General features: G+C 39.7%; 1 protein-coding gene across 2 annotated transcripts; it reads left to right on the top strand.

Moving 5' to 3' along the window:
• Positions 1 to 5,041: 5,041 nt before the first annotated feature.
• On the top strand, positions 5,042 to 14,550 carry RB195_015254 (uncharacterized protein; the record flags this gene model as incomplete). 2 transcript variants are annotated; one of them, XM_064205875.1, is made up of 8 exons in its annotated part: positions 5,398 to 5,452; positions 6,677 to 6,799; positions 6,860 to 6,966; positions 8,402 to 8,491; positions 12,267 to 12,388; positions 12,446 to 12,517; positions 13,377 to 13,451; positions 14,472 to 14,550. In XM_064205875.1, the coding sequence occupies 8 exons, from the start codon at positions 5,398 to 5,400 to the stop codon at positions 14,548 to 14,550; spliced, it is 723 nt and encodes a 240-aa protein (XP_064061755.1). The 2 variants fall into 2 exon arrangements, with proteins under 2 accessions (XP_064061756.1, XP_064061755.1); XM_064205874.1 differs by lacking the exons at positions 6,860 to 6,966; positions 8,402 to 8,491; positions 12,267 to 12,388; ... (1 more) ...; positions 13,377 to 13,451; positions 14,472 to 14,550 and adding an exon at positions 5,042 to 5,207 and having other exon boundaries at positions 5,357 to 5,452; positions 6,677 to 6,840.
• Between the last annotated feature and the right edge of the window lie 20 nt (positions 14,551 to 14,570).

Here is a 14,570-nt window from a genome sequence, read left to right as displayed (position 1 = left end):
AGAAAACAGAGAAGATAGAGGATAAAGGGTCCGGCGTTGTTGTTTGCCAATGTTTTTGTTTTCCAGACAAACGTGCTACCAATTCATTGACCCCGGAAGAATGAAAGGCTTGGTCGGCTCCAGAGCGGTTTGGAGCCATAGACCCTGCACTCGAAGCGGAACATAAAATAATGTAAATATCATCATCATAGTGCTAAAGGTACTGGATCAAATCAGGGCAACGAAAAGAAGAAAAGAGAAAAGCGGAAAAAGAAGAAAAAAAAAGAAACAAAGAACAGTTTAAAACCTATTTATTTTTATTTAACAATATTTAGTGAACAGCATGCTTGTCTATATCCAGTTTCTGAGTGTGTGTGAAGCACGTTAACATATCGTACAGACGATTAGCTTTTCGGAAAAGTTGTGTAGGGTAAGAGGCACACATGCAGCAGTCACCACCAATGCAATAATTTCTAAATTGTACTTTTTTCTTGGAAAAATCATTTAGAGTTATGGTGCGGTAGCGATGAACCACTAACCGTAGTTGTCTGATTTTTAATTCACCAAAAATTCCACATGGCGCTCTTCTTACCCCATTTAACTAATTACTGGAGCGCCATTCACCGATGAGGGACCCGTCACTGGGGGCGTATAAAAAAAGAAATGTATGTTGAAGAGGAAAAGTACCATTGGGCTGTTGTTAATAGTGGTTACATACCGTTCTTCTCTTATATGTCCCGGCTATTCATAGAAATGCATTGTGATACGCTGTTGTTTTTTTGTAATTGATGAAATTGGCACATATGTGATTATCTCGTTATAATCGCGCGTATCCGAGTGACGGAGGATAATCTAGCGCTCAAGTCGATTGACTGTTGCTATGGGTCTTCGCATCTGCATAAAACACCTCTTGTAGTGTCTTATCTGTGCTTCAAGTCAATTTTGAGGTGTTACTGCAGTTAGTTTCTAGTATCCGTTAGTTCTGTATAAATAAAGAAAAGAGAACTGTTGGGTTTAGTTGGATTGGTTGGTTTTGCTTTATTTCTTCTTTTATCTCTCTTTTGTTTCTCTTTTCTACTTCTTTTATCCTCGTTTCAATCAGGATGGGGTGAAGGAAATGCCACATTCATCTCCATTCGTTGCCGTCAAGAGCTAGAGCGTTCTTTTCTTAGACAGTTCAGTTCCTCAGAGAATTACGTCCACTGTTTCAACTTTTGACGCGAGTACAATAAACAGTACTATACAATTTTGCATCCAGCATTCATCTAGACATTTTTTATCGCGTAGAACGAACTAAAACACTGATTAATCAGTGTCGTGTCCACAGTGTCGTGTCCACAGTGTCCATGGAGGTCTCCGACTTTCATGGTATGATTTCAACAAGAAATTGAAAAGTTCAGTGCATTTTTCGAATATGCTTCTCTGAAAATACAACGAAAAACTACCATACGCAGTGAATTTGTGAGAAACTTGTCGGACTTTTCAGAGATTCTTCCGAAGAATCCCTTAAAATTTCATTAGTTTGTTAATAAAACAGCTTATCTGATGATGCCAAAGGAAACAGAATTGGGAGTACATACAATACTCATGAAACGTTCATATCAACATCAACAACTAACTCGCGCTTACTATATGAAATGCTGTAGATTTGTTTGAATTAGAAATACTTCGTACTGCAACAGCGTTGTTTTTTTTTGAAAAAAAAGATAGGAGAAAGTGACATTTATCCTTTGAAAAGGAAAAAAATTATCTAATTTAACGGTACGGTTTGAGCGAGCTCTGAATCTACAGGACTAAGATACAACAAGAAAACCATTTGCTTCCTACACGAGTGCTATATACGGTATCTGTGACTTTTCATCTCATATGGCATCAATACACTACTGACAACAAAATTTCACATAAAATGATTCCGGTTATCCATCATAACCTTAGGGAAAACTAATAAAAAATATGCGAAATATAGTTTTTACTATGACATTCTAGAATACTTCCTGCTGCTACCATTCGTTGACAATTTCTAATCGTTTCCATGGTTTCTATTATTTTCTATCAATAATGCACGTAGTTCTCAGGGCTTGATATTTTGTAACATGAGAATAGCAGGGACTGTATTGTTTTTTATACATTACATTACCTTGGGTTAATGAAAAGACGTTGTTACTTGAACAGTTGGACATGAAGCAGCTTTTGACCGATTTGCTTCAGCTGTAGCCAGGATGGGTATTTCTTCATTAACTGACAGCTAACGTTTCGGTGTTATCGCCTTCGTCAGAGCCTGGAAATATCACAACCATCAGTGCCACGTCCTCTCAAGCGCTTCATCACGCTACGGATTGTATTGAAACGATAGGCAAACTCAAAGGACATCGGCTGGCGCTTACCTCATTCGCTGAAACTGGTAACGTAACAGACCACGTGCCACAACTATGAATCAAAAGGGTTTTTTATAGAGACCTAATGGCCAACTCCGTGAAACCTTTACAGATCTTGGTATGGGGCTAGCTCGTTCGTGATCGCAATGCACTCGTCCTTCCTGTTCATTTTTGGACTTTTGGCGGTGATCCAAAATGCCTCTAGTGTTCTGCGAGCTACGATCTTGGACTCGAAGGATGGCGTCTACCTCGAAATTTTGATAACGTATTCTACAGTGTGCTCAGAATGGGCAGAGAGTTTAAATTTTGCGAGTCCATCTAGATGCTCCTTGATCCGAATACATTTTGGGTGTCCCCTATATAATCGTCACCACACGACCCGCATGCGATACGATCTAACACTCCTGATACCATTTAATCACCCCCTCTTCCATATCGACAAACCATGCAGCTGAGAGTTGTGCAGAGTCGTCTTACGAGCGATTACGTACCAGCTGACCCTTGAGGTTTGCTGGTGGTATCTCTACAACCCTCACGTCGTTCTGCAGACCCGCTTTTCGTAGGCAGCTTCGTACCAAATTGCTCACATTATCAGATATGTAAGGCAGACAGAACGAATCTTTTCTGGTCTGTGCACGACGTTTGGCCTTCGGTAGGGAAGTCGTGCCTGTCAAGTGACACACTATCCAGTCGGGTACCTATTGGATAAACCCACTTCGTGAGCCAGGTTTACATACCATGTTTTTTTCTGGTTGCTCAATGAGACTCTTTCCTCCGTCCTGTACCTGTTACCTGTAATAGAGTTTTTCATTTTGCTGAGGTACGCGGAAAAATAGTGGACTAAGATATGTTTGCTGGATTGTTTTCGATAACAATTAATCTTCCGCATCTCATTCCGGAAAAAGATTCAAGATTCCCAACCAGTGGTGTATTGGTTTCTTCGTGGTGAACTTCATGCAAAGACACTTAGATTTTTTCGTTCGATTTTTCATTTCCGACACAAACGATTCAGAATTGAAATGAACGTGGTGGGGCATCTTGCCGATTGATTAACGCCATAGTGCAAGCGAAGTCTTTCAGCAGCTTTTTGTTCGCGTCTCATGTTGAACAAACATGTAGTTACTGTGTATTTTTCCCCAACTGTAACTAAGTGAGGCTTTGGCTACTTAGCATTTAGGCGAGTACCCTAATAGGTGAGCTTTCGAAAGATCTATAAGTTCGAAGTATCACCGATCTTGTTAGTTTGTGATGCGAAAAATTTTGCCAACGAATAATGTCGAATGAAATACAACCTGACGTATTGGTGAAACACGGAGACTTGGTCTGTAGACTTCAAAGAGGTGAAAAAATAAATTCTGTCCGAATCCTACAGCGTCGGAGCTCTGCGTTTCATGAAAAACACGTGGGAGTTTTTTTCTTCATGTCCATATAATACATGTTCTCCTCCTTATGCCTCATCGCGTTGGCTCACCTCTTACCGGCTTGAGATCGCTCAGGCATAGGAAATCCGTAGATTAAGATTTGCGCAAGACCTGGTCCACCGCAGTGCTTCCGTTTCCTTACCGTAAACTTAACTCGATATCTATTGATCTCGTTATTATTTATAACAAAATCCATCTTTCTGTGAGAAAATAGCTTCAAAAAATCTTCTTCTGGTTTCAAAAAGAAACAAAAAAATTGCAAAGAATTCGAGACGTGAATCTCAACAGAATAACATAGTACACCGTTTCTCGTGCGAGAATTTCACTCATATCAGCAAGATTTTGTGAAAGATTTAGGCATTTAGTGAGACAAAAAAACAACAACAGATTTCTTGTATCTCCACAGTCATGTTCATTAAAACAGTAAACCAGACTTGTGGCGATATTTTAATAGTGTGGTTGTAAAGTAAATGAGCCGTCAAATGAAAACATCTGGAGACTCTTCGAAATTGACAAAAACTCTCTATTGAGCGTAATCCGTTGGATATCACCACTGCGTCAAAGGAATCTCTGAACTAATAATATTTGTGGGCTACTCCAGGGCCGTTTTGAGAGGTCCCGCAGAGTCAGTGCGGTCAAAGTTTGGGCTAACCATCAATTTGGTGCACCAGACCCGTTTGGAAGGACAGAAACACTAATCTGATGCACTAGTAGTTCTATAGTTTATATTTTATTTTATTTTATATGTTACACATTGTACTTGATTTTCATATTTAATTTTATTTGGCATTTTTTTCAATAGAGCACGTGACCCCGCAGGTCATTATATAGAGCGCACTGCTTCATAAACCTCTGGGATTCTGTATTCAAGAAGAACAAGCAGACGCATCGTTCGGGGATTGAACAATGGTGAACATCTTGTCACTAATCCATTAGTATATTCCTTAAGAATCCCATTTTTTTATTCCTGGGAAAAGGATACAGCTGGAATCGGAAGTCGGATAACTCCTTAGTGCATTTGTCCTCGACCAGATGGGAAAAATGCTGGTAAAAGTTCCTGTAGCCTTACCGTATTCTTCTGCTTGTTTTTTTTTTGTTTCAGCTCTTTCTCCGTTTTCGTCTGTCGAGAATAATTTTCGCTTTTTATAATAAAAACTATAATTGTTCCGCGGAATCTCTAACTGTCCCGGGAAAAAAGCCGCAGATTGCTGTGACGTCCGTTTCTAATTCAGCATGCATGTTATTTCTTCTTTTTCAGCTTTTCAAATGGATGCTAACATCGCAGCGCTGGTGACGTCATTTTGCGCAAGTTTAGTAGCAATGTCTTGCGGTGTACGTTATCTGCTGCGTCGATGCTGTTATCCACGTAAAGGACATTCAGTGCCTAACTATACTACACAATATTACATTCATACATCAAATTCCACACAGTGTAAGTTTGGTGCTTATGAAACAATTTCTTTGTAACTACTTAATGGGTTATTGAAGAGTATCGAAAAACGTGCTTACAATTCAAAAAAATAGTTTGGTGTATGAAAAAGAGATAAGTGCATTAATTGAGCTTCAGTGATATTTTTACAGGCAGTCGATTTTATTTCGATGAACGAAATCAGATACGGAGCATGGTGATAACTGCAAGTATACAGCCTAATAATGATCAAGGCCCACAATTTGTTGGTAAGTTTGTTTGAAATATCTGAAAAGTGAGCAACAATCACTCAAACATTCGTCAACCCGCATTCGTGAAGTTAGGAGGCCTACATGTTGGTCAAAACGGCTTAATTCATGTTGCGAATTCGCAAGAATGGTGCTCTTACTTTGGGACTACCGTCGGTTACGGTGCTCCCCTTCAAGTACCGTAACCGGCCGAGGTCTGTTCTTTCGAGGTTGCATCAGGAGGCAACCATCCTCAAAAATCTTCTTGACGCGTCTTCAAACTGCATTTCGTCCTGCTACTGGCGGAGTGAGAGTTGACGTCAGACGACGTGGGCTATCGACACCTACGTAACTCCCCGACAGGTAGAAACCACCCATTAGTTGCGCTGGACTCCTAGTCATTTGCGAGCGGTTAAAGACTCCGACTTCTCGAACCCAACCGCTTTCACGAGCTTTCACCACAGGCTGTGTGGTTTCGAGCAGATTCCACATAAAGTGAGTAGCATTAAGTCAGATCTAAGCGCATACTCTACAATGTGTATGCATCTTATGTGCTGAGTGATCACTCAAGGAAAGCTTAGAGCACGGTCAATCCCAAATATAAGACAGCTTCACGATTGCATTTGTCTTGGATTATACACGTGTGTTTGCGAACTCAAACAAGCATGATCGGAAGCACTCGCAGAAGAACAGAAGCAGAGAAATATATCAGAATAGTTTGAAGAAAAACAATTTGATGGGAGATTTAGAATCGCATCAGTCCGTAGGCTGCGAAAATGTGGCCGCATGATTTTTCCTCAAAACCTGATCGTTGTCGTTTTGGTATTACTGATTTTATTACGGTATATCACCTCATAAGAATCAACTGTCGCGTATAGAAATTGACAAAACGAGTACGTTAGAAAAACACAAAGAATTTGGTGAGGTTTTTTTTCGTAAAGGATGAATTTGCTGTTGTGAAGATAGCACATCTAAGACTAATGAAAAGTAATAAAATGGGGAGATAGTGCAGATTTTATTGATTTGAAAAATTATTTCGAAACATTAGTGGTTGCATTAAATGCTTACGTATCTAGCGATTCTTTGACTTAACAAATAGGCAAATACTCAATATTTATCTCCCAATATTACTCATCGGGAACTAAAACCCAATGATTAGACAAAGAGATCCTCCAACGTCCTAAGAATCAGCTAAAATCCGATGTTTTTTGTGGAGATTTACACTGGATTATTCGATCAATTCAGGCTTCGTTCTGGAACCATCTGTACTGGATCCTGAACATCAGCAACCACCGAGTCCACCACGCTACGAAGATGCTCTAAAACCAATTAGCGCCCCACCGCGGTACGAGGAACAATCCACTGGATGTGAGATGTTTATTCAGATGACCATGCCCCTCTTTAGTTAAGCTCAACTGATTCTTTCAGCGAGCTCTCCGGTCAGAAGTATAGATTTGCCACCTAGTGGCAGAACCACCGCCAGAATCGAATCTTCAGTTGATGAGGTGTCGTCATGCGACGGTGAAGTAGAGGAGGTTACGTCGCCAAGACCTTCGCGATCCCTCCGACGGGAACGCTGATTCGAATTTCCAATGCCGTTATGGTGTGATGCTGAATGCTGAATATCTGAAAAACTGTGATGATTGTTTTATAAGTTAGTTACAGTACATCAGAGAAAGAACGAAAAGGAATCCAGTGGCAGTAGTTGTCTACCTTCACAATAATAGAACAAGTAGGAAGCTGGAGAAGTATACCCTGCAGTTCTAAGTCAGTCGTGTCAAAATGATTTGAAGCCTGGTGCAGTTACTTATGCGGTTCTGATCGAGGTGGGACCCTCGTTAGCTCCAATACGACTGCAGAAATGAGGAAATGGATAGCCATGTAACTGCGACTTGTGGCTTCAGGTCGTTTTGACCAGCAGTAATCTTTACAGTTGTAATTATTTATTGTTTGCATTGAACAAATAAAAGTTTATCCATGTATCCATCATTCAGTCTACGAAATGAACAAACGCTGTTGGTAAAATAGAAAGCATAACGGAATTTTCAGTGAAGTCGAGTTTGAAATTAAGTGAAAGAAATTGTTGGGTTTTTGGAAAAATCATAATGCATTGTTTTTTTTCGCAACAAATGATGCGAAATAGTGTATTTTTAGAAGAAGTCATTTTTTTTTGAAGTCATTTGCATCTACGTTATTTTTTTAAACTCACTTGATAGCTTACAGTTCTAAATTAATTCTTTTAAAAAAATTAGTGATTTGGATCCTGCAAATTTTGCAGTAAGTTGAAGACAAAAGGCCAAAAATGCATTTTCGCTTCATTTAACTCTTTCATTTCCGTAAAACGAAGAATGTGCGTCAAAACAGCCGCAAAGTTACGGCCACAATTTTTTTTACAAGAGGGTAGGTCAAATGAGGGCGTAAATCAGCACCTTATTCAGTTTTTCGCCGATAGAGACAAATATGAACGAGAAATTTCGAAGCGAATTAAAAATTAGCAACAGGTTATCGAACAAAATTGGAAATATGTGACTGATCACTTTTCAAGCGACTATCATAGGTGCATAACACCAGCAAATGGAATAATTAATTCGAACTTTAAACTTGGCGTTTGTGGTTTTTCTTTTTTTGAAATTTGATTAGGTGTATTCTAATTTTGAAAAGTATGATATTACGAGTAATAACCTAATATTGAAGTAATTCTATGAATTCTATGATTTTTAGGTAACCATTAGTGTACATGTTGTACATTATGTACAAACCAATAATCTAGCATGAATAAAATTCGTTTTTCCCGAAAAAGAAGAAAAAAAAACTCTGTTCCATTTCTGGACAAACAACGATCCGATCACAAGTGTGCAGCTATTTTGATAGCGTTGGTCGGGTGTTCCTTATCAGTGAGGTGAATCGAATTATCGAATCGCTGGCGGCAACAGCAGCTGAAAAGTGCCATCGATGCGATGTCGATTACAGATCGTTGGCCTGATTCTGTGCATATTTATTTCAATCGAATATACCGTATCTACATCACGTTCAATTGAGCCGCCGCGATTCCTCAGCAAGGTTCGTTTTCTACGGCCTCTTGGAGCAGAATTCTGTTCTTTTTTTTCTGCTTTGGCTCACTGTACTTGCACAGGAAAACGTGCACACTAGAATTCCATTAGTATGATAAGAAACAGCTTCTTTGTCATATTCCACACATCTTTGTATATCTAGTATCAAATCCATAGCAATCTACCCTCTCTCTTTCTCCCTCACAGCCTTTATTTTTCACTTTAAGTAAGAAGTATAAAATAAACTATCATCTTTGTGGTAAGAATTCTTTTGTACCGACACCCATCGCCCGTGAATTGTGTGCATGGTGAGTGTGCTTCTGAATATTGTGATACGTAGCAGTCAGGCGCTCGTCTAGAACCTTCTCGTCGGAACTCGTCCATTTTTGTGTCAGCTGCTGTTCAGATCACACCCTACCTTGCTCCTTTTATCAACTGTCGATACTGATATGTATTTAATACGTATTTAATGACACTGATATGTATTTAATGCGCGTAGCAAAATTTTCCCCACGGTTAGTTGCACTCACGACCGAAGCAACAGAAACTGCACTTATAGTCGGTGTCAAATATGTTCAACTGGATGTGTGCGACTTCTCTGCTGCGACGTGTGCTTTCTCTGCTTGGCGTACACTTTTTCTATGTGCCTAGTAGTGATCGAGAGCGCATCACGCTCGCCCGCCTCAATTCTTTCGGCGCCGATAGTGTATGTAACTTGAAGTTGGTTTTCGGTAATGAACTGTAATGAACGAAATTCGCTGACCGCAACGCGGTAATTCAAAGGACGATTTGCGTTGAAAAAAGGAAATATAACAATGTCGTATCATACTGCGAGAATTACTTAAATACTTAGACGGCCGATCTTAGCGTGCGTGCGGGGACCAGCATCTCTTCCAGTCGTTCCTTCTCCTGGCCACCGTCATCTGAGGTGTCCACATGTTTTGTGAGTGACGTTCACGAGGTCCTTGAGACGTATCCGGTTGAGTTCTCAGTTGGTCCATCCTTGCAGCGAACACATCACCCCATCTCGTTGGCGGTCTTCCTCGAGAGCGTTTAGCATCTCTGGAGTTTCGGCGTGGCATCAAAATAGATGTTTATCATCTATAGGTATTTTCATTTTGAAAAGTCAATAAATTAATGTAAATAGAACAGCTAGTACAGAAAAACAGCCAAGAACCCTTCTGAAACTCCTTCTTAAGCAAATATCTGTTGTATGCAACAAATGTGTGTGTATCCATGCTGTTATCCTCTAAAATATCATTTTTTTTTCACCTGTTCTCGAAAGCCAGTTGGCTGTTTATCATTAAAGACGTTGTTTTCTTCTCCTTCTTCAGTCACTAGTAAAAAACAAAAGTTCCTTCCATCTCGCCCTCCTGTGAATAACAAAAAACAGAATAGAGTGCATTGCTGGGTTCCTAAGAAGGTTGCATTCCTTCTTCAACGTTTCTGACATATTTTTCTGCCTTAGCATCCTTCTGCGAGCATCTTCGATCATGTTTGTTTGCGTTCCGTAATCAGACCAACACAATACAAAACAAATCCGATCGTGAAATTGCCATGTATTCAAGATTTATTTATAACTCAAATCTGCTGCCCACATTACCGTTATCAGCGTTCACAACCAATCGTTCAATGTAGTCATAAGATTTTTCAACGCGGATCATGAGCCTCTACACGTCACTGACCTTTGCACATGGCAATGTTTTTTTGACGACTAATTAATGTTTTTGTAAACTGAAAGGTGCAAGAATGTGACTCTCAATTCACGCGACCCCTATGATCTTCGCTATCACAAGTGCAGCAGAGAATATTTGTTTTTTCTAAGAACTAAGTCGAGAAATGAACACAAATACAAACACAAACAATGGCCTGACATCCGAAACGAGTCGGGCTGGATAGAACGAGCAGTTTGAACTATCGAAAGTATCCGGCTCCGTTCTCACTTTTTAATGCCAACGTTCTTCCAGCTTTGACTTACGCCACAGAAACCTAGACGTTTTTGAAATAAGGAAAGAATAAGGTCAACGTCATTGAATTCTCTATCGAAAAGGTGATGATAGGAGCATTCCGCTTCGTACTACTGAAAAAAAAAGATCCCAAGACTTATATCGTCAATGATTGAGGATCAGAGATGCTACCGCATAAGTCAAGGAAAATAAAATAAGGTGTCGTATTGATTTCTGATGAGTTGTACCTCAGATTGTTGATTGATTTTCAGCTAATCAAAAATCAGTCAACATGTTATGTATCAATACTATCCCGAAGTTCATTCAAAATCAAACATTTCGATCTTTTTAAAATGTTGTGGCCTATTCTGTGATGTGTTTCGACCGCAGTTGTTCGAAGTTGTTGAAAAAGCAGAACAGAGTGAGACAAGGTTGTTGATATTAAGCGTTGAAAAAAATCTTGAGATGATGGATAGATCTTTATTTCAAAGAAAGAATAATTTGATGCTCTTTGTCTCGCCGGTTTAAAAAGAATAGCCACTAGACTACTCTTGCGCAGGATCAGGACAGACAGAAGTATTTATTATAAGGGTTTCGTTTGGGGAAGGCAAAGATATAGGCGATGAACTGGAACGAACAGAATCGTTCCATCTCCACTCTCACATATATGCGTGTACAGTCCACTTCAGAGGTGCGCTTGAAGTAGAGAAAACCCATGATTCTTTGAAGGGACATCTTTGCATCATGCCTTCACCGTTCAGTTATGATTGCCACCTGATCCGTCTTCCGAGGAGAGAAAGAAAGAAATAGAGTAAGTCTACTGCTTCTGAGTGACGATTGTGTGAAATAGATCTTCGCGAAGATGTTTGAATATCGAAATAGTCATTGCTTTTGCCAATCAATTAAATATTGCATTTTTCCATATTTTTTCCACTTTTGGGAGAAATTTAAAACTTTCTTTCTATTTCATTGATGGAGACCAAGGATTTAAAAATACAATTATCATAATTATAAGCAACGTGTTGTCACCTAACGGGCACAGTCCCAATGCCCTTCTTAGAAAAGAAATACAAAAGGAACTGCAACGATAAAACTCACTGAGCACGGTTTCGAGGTCACCGAAGTCCCTGAAAGTTTTCCTTTTCACGCAAATGCTGCCTCAGATCCCGGAGCAGGTGATACTCGGATGGCGCAAAGTCTGGAGCAAGCTAGAGATAAGGTGGAGCATGATTGTCCATATCAGGCCCTCCAAAAAATTCTTCGTAACCTTTGTCGCGTCGATCTCGCATTCTCATGTAGCAGTGCGACTTCGAGGCGTCTCGGGCGTTTTTCGCGCTCCGGATCGCCCAGTTTCTGCAGTTGGTTCATGCAGAGATTAGTTTTGGTTGCCTGATTGTCCTCCCGCAGCTCCAAGAATTCAGGTTACTGCGAATTCAAAAAAATGTTGACGAGAAGCAGCAGGAAGCTTATAGGAAGCGCAATTCTGGAACTGTTTTTTTTTTCGCTTTAGCTCTTTGTATGGAAAAAGTTTACTTCATTTGCTAGAAGAACTGCTAGAAGACGCACTGTTAAAGAAAAGACGTGCTGCAAACATATGTGGATGGGCCCCACGTGGTTTCGAACTAAAACTAGCTTGGAAGTAGTTCTCCCATCATTTGGTTGAAGGTAACCCTAATAGGTAGCAATCGCTTAGTCGGAGTGTCTCTGCAGGGACAAAAATATCACTTAGCTGTAAAACGTGCATACTAAGGGTCCCCATTTTATTGCATTATTCATTCGAAATTTAAAAGTAATTATGTACTAACTGTAAAAACTGTATCAACATACTAATCATATCAGAAGTCATGTCGTTTTAATGGAGGAGGTTGCCACTGTATTGTTCGTGTACGTGGCGAGTGCTGCTGTAAAGGAGATGAGGTGACAGCGCTACCAACTAATCTTACAACAACCGTTAAAGTACTGTAAGTAGATTACATGAGCACTATGTTTCCATTCAGGACTTCTATTTATCATTACAGGGTTATGTTCAATGTCAGCATCACCACGATCGATTCAACATTCTTCCACCAGTATGCAAATCTTGAAGAAATGTGAGTTTACTTGAAAAACTGTTTCACTGGAAGTTGCTCATAATAGGGATAAAGGATATGGATTGGATAATTCCTTCCTATAGACTGACATAAAAGATCTGAGGCGAAACTATGGCGAAAAGCATTATGGAAAGACATTTGTGTATTTCTGTAGTAATACTTTGTCTTGACCATTAAATGCTTCATTACTGGGGCAAGGATCTGAACAGTGACGCGTTTAAGGGTTAAAGGCATCACTCCACAAATCGCGGTATTCGTACACGGGGTCGTAGATTATGGGAAGGAGGGTGATTCTGTTCATTTCTTCCTAATTTCCGTAGATAACGGCCCGGAAGATACGGCTTTGAGCGTTCCGGCGCACTATTTTCTACGAGGAGTTCGAATGCAGTGCGCCAGCGCTGTGCGGCGCCGCATCTTCCGGGCCGTTTTTTACGGCAGTAGGGAAGAAATGGACAGAATCACATCCCTCTCCATAATCTACGACCCCGTACACGAATACTCCGCCTGAAATCCGTACCACATCAGATTCGTGGGGTGATGCCTTGTAGGTGCAAAGAATTCTGCGTCTTCTGAGTCACACTAGCAGGTAAGATAGTGCAAACTGATGTGTGGATAATGTTGTGGAAGACCCGCATTCCCTATCTCAACCCGACTCTCACCTATAAACTGTAACACGTACGAATAGAAGCGCGGGAAACACTGGGTTATCAAAAACATTGGGACAAACTTATGTGGCAATCCAGTATAAGGGTGAACTAGTATCCGGATGAATTTTGAAGAACTCAAAAAGTCACTGTACTTCTTTTCAAATCAATACAACATTGCGTTTTTTCTTTTTCTAAAATTACAGTTGTTCCAGAGAAATCTATGAATCTAATCATCTGCATTCGTTTGATGGGAACTCGTTACGTCACCTTGCAAATCTCCGTAAATTGTAAGTTCACTTAATACAGTTGTTAGTTAGAAGAGTCTTATCACAATGAAGTGGGCAAGATGTGGCGAAAGATTCTCTCGGCAGCGCCACCAACATCGTTAGCACCGGGTAGCTGAAAAAACCAATGAATGGTATTTTTAGGATTTTCTGATCACGGATAGCGATCTATTTTCGCTTCTAGCTAAAAATTAGCTAGGATTTTGACGTGCTAAATTCAAAAAAGTTTCAAAAATTTTAACTGAATTAGAAACTGTGTACATTTGCTCATTCAAAAGCTTCAATTTATAAAATATTCCAACCGCTGATAACTCGTAACGCGATTATCAGTTTTGTTCTTCCTTCTATTGAATTTTCAGCTTAAAACGCTTTAACTTCTGGAAAACACCTATCTTATGCAACCGGAGATCCCACTTAGAATAAGTCTTTAAAAAAAGAAATGGATAATGTGCTTCGAGTAAGGGCTATAATAGAACTCCTACTGATCAAAGAATGCAAAGAAACTTTGTTCCTCTTCCGTTCAAAAAAGAGCTTTCCGGAGGTTTTTTCTAGAGGGAACTGATTCCCAGACGTTCCTTGATAACAAAAAGATAACCAGAGCGACGGGTAACCCTTATCTATCAGACAGTTATTGGGTGGTGAAAGACTTGAAGTGTGCTTGGACGCACTTAAGAAAGCACAGGAATAAAATGCATAATCTGACTGTATTCTTGACCAAGAAACAATTTTACTATTTATTTTTATTTATTTTATTTTTATTTATTTTGATCAATTTTTCGAACACATTCCGTTATGTATTAACAAAGGATAACGTTGTGGGCAGCTGGGCAAATGTTGCACGCTCTTCAAGTCCTTTCTTCTTGAAACTTTGACATTGTAGACTTAAATTAAATATAAATATTAAATTAATAATTTAAATTAAATAAAAGTACTTAAATTAAGAAGCTCAACACTCATCGTATAGACCCTTTATCAAATGATGTGTAACACACTGTTAAGAATAGCCAGTTCAGAATATTTCAGCTCGATAACGTGGTGTCGAAAGCTGGAAGAAATTTCAGAAGTGTTGCTGCAGGGCAATCTGAAGATACAATCTTTGTGAGCTGCAATAGTTCATATGAC

This window comes from Necator americanus, chromosome V, assembly GCF_031761385.1.
Source record: "Necator americanus strain Aroian chromosome V, whole genome shotgun sequence".
NCBI classification, from domain to species: domain Eukaryota; kingdom Metazoa; phylum Nematoda; class Chromadorea; order Rhabditida; family Ancylostomatidae; genus Necator; species Necator americanus.
Note: the sequence above shows the minus strand (reverse complement) of the source record. Positions and strands in the feature narration are given on the sequence as shown.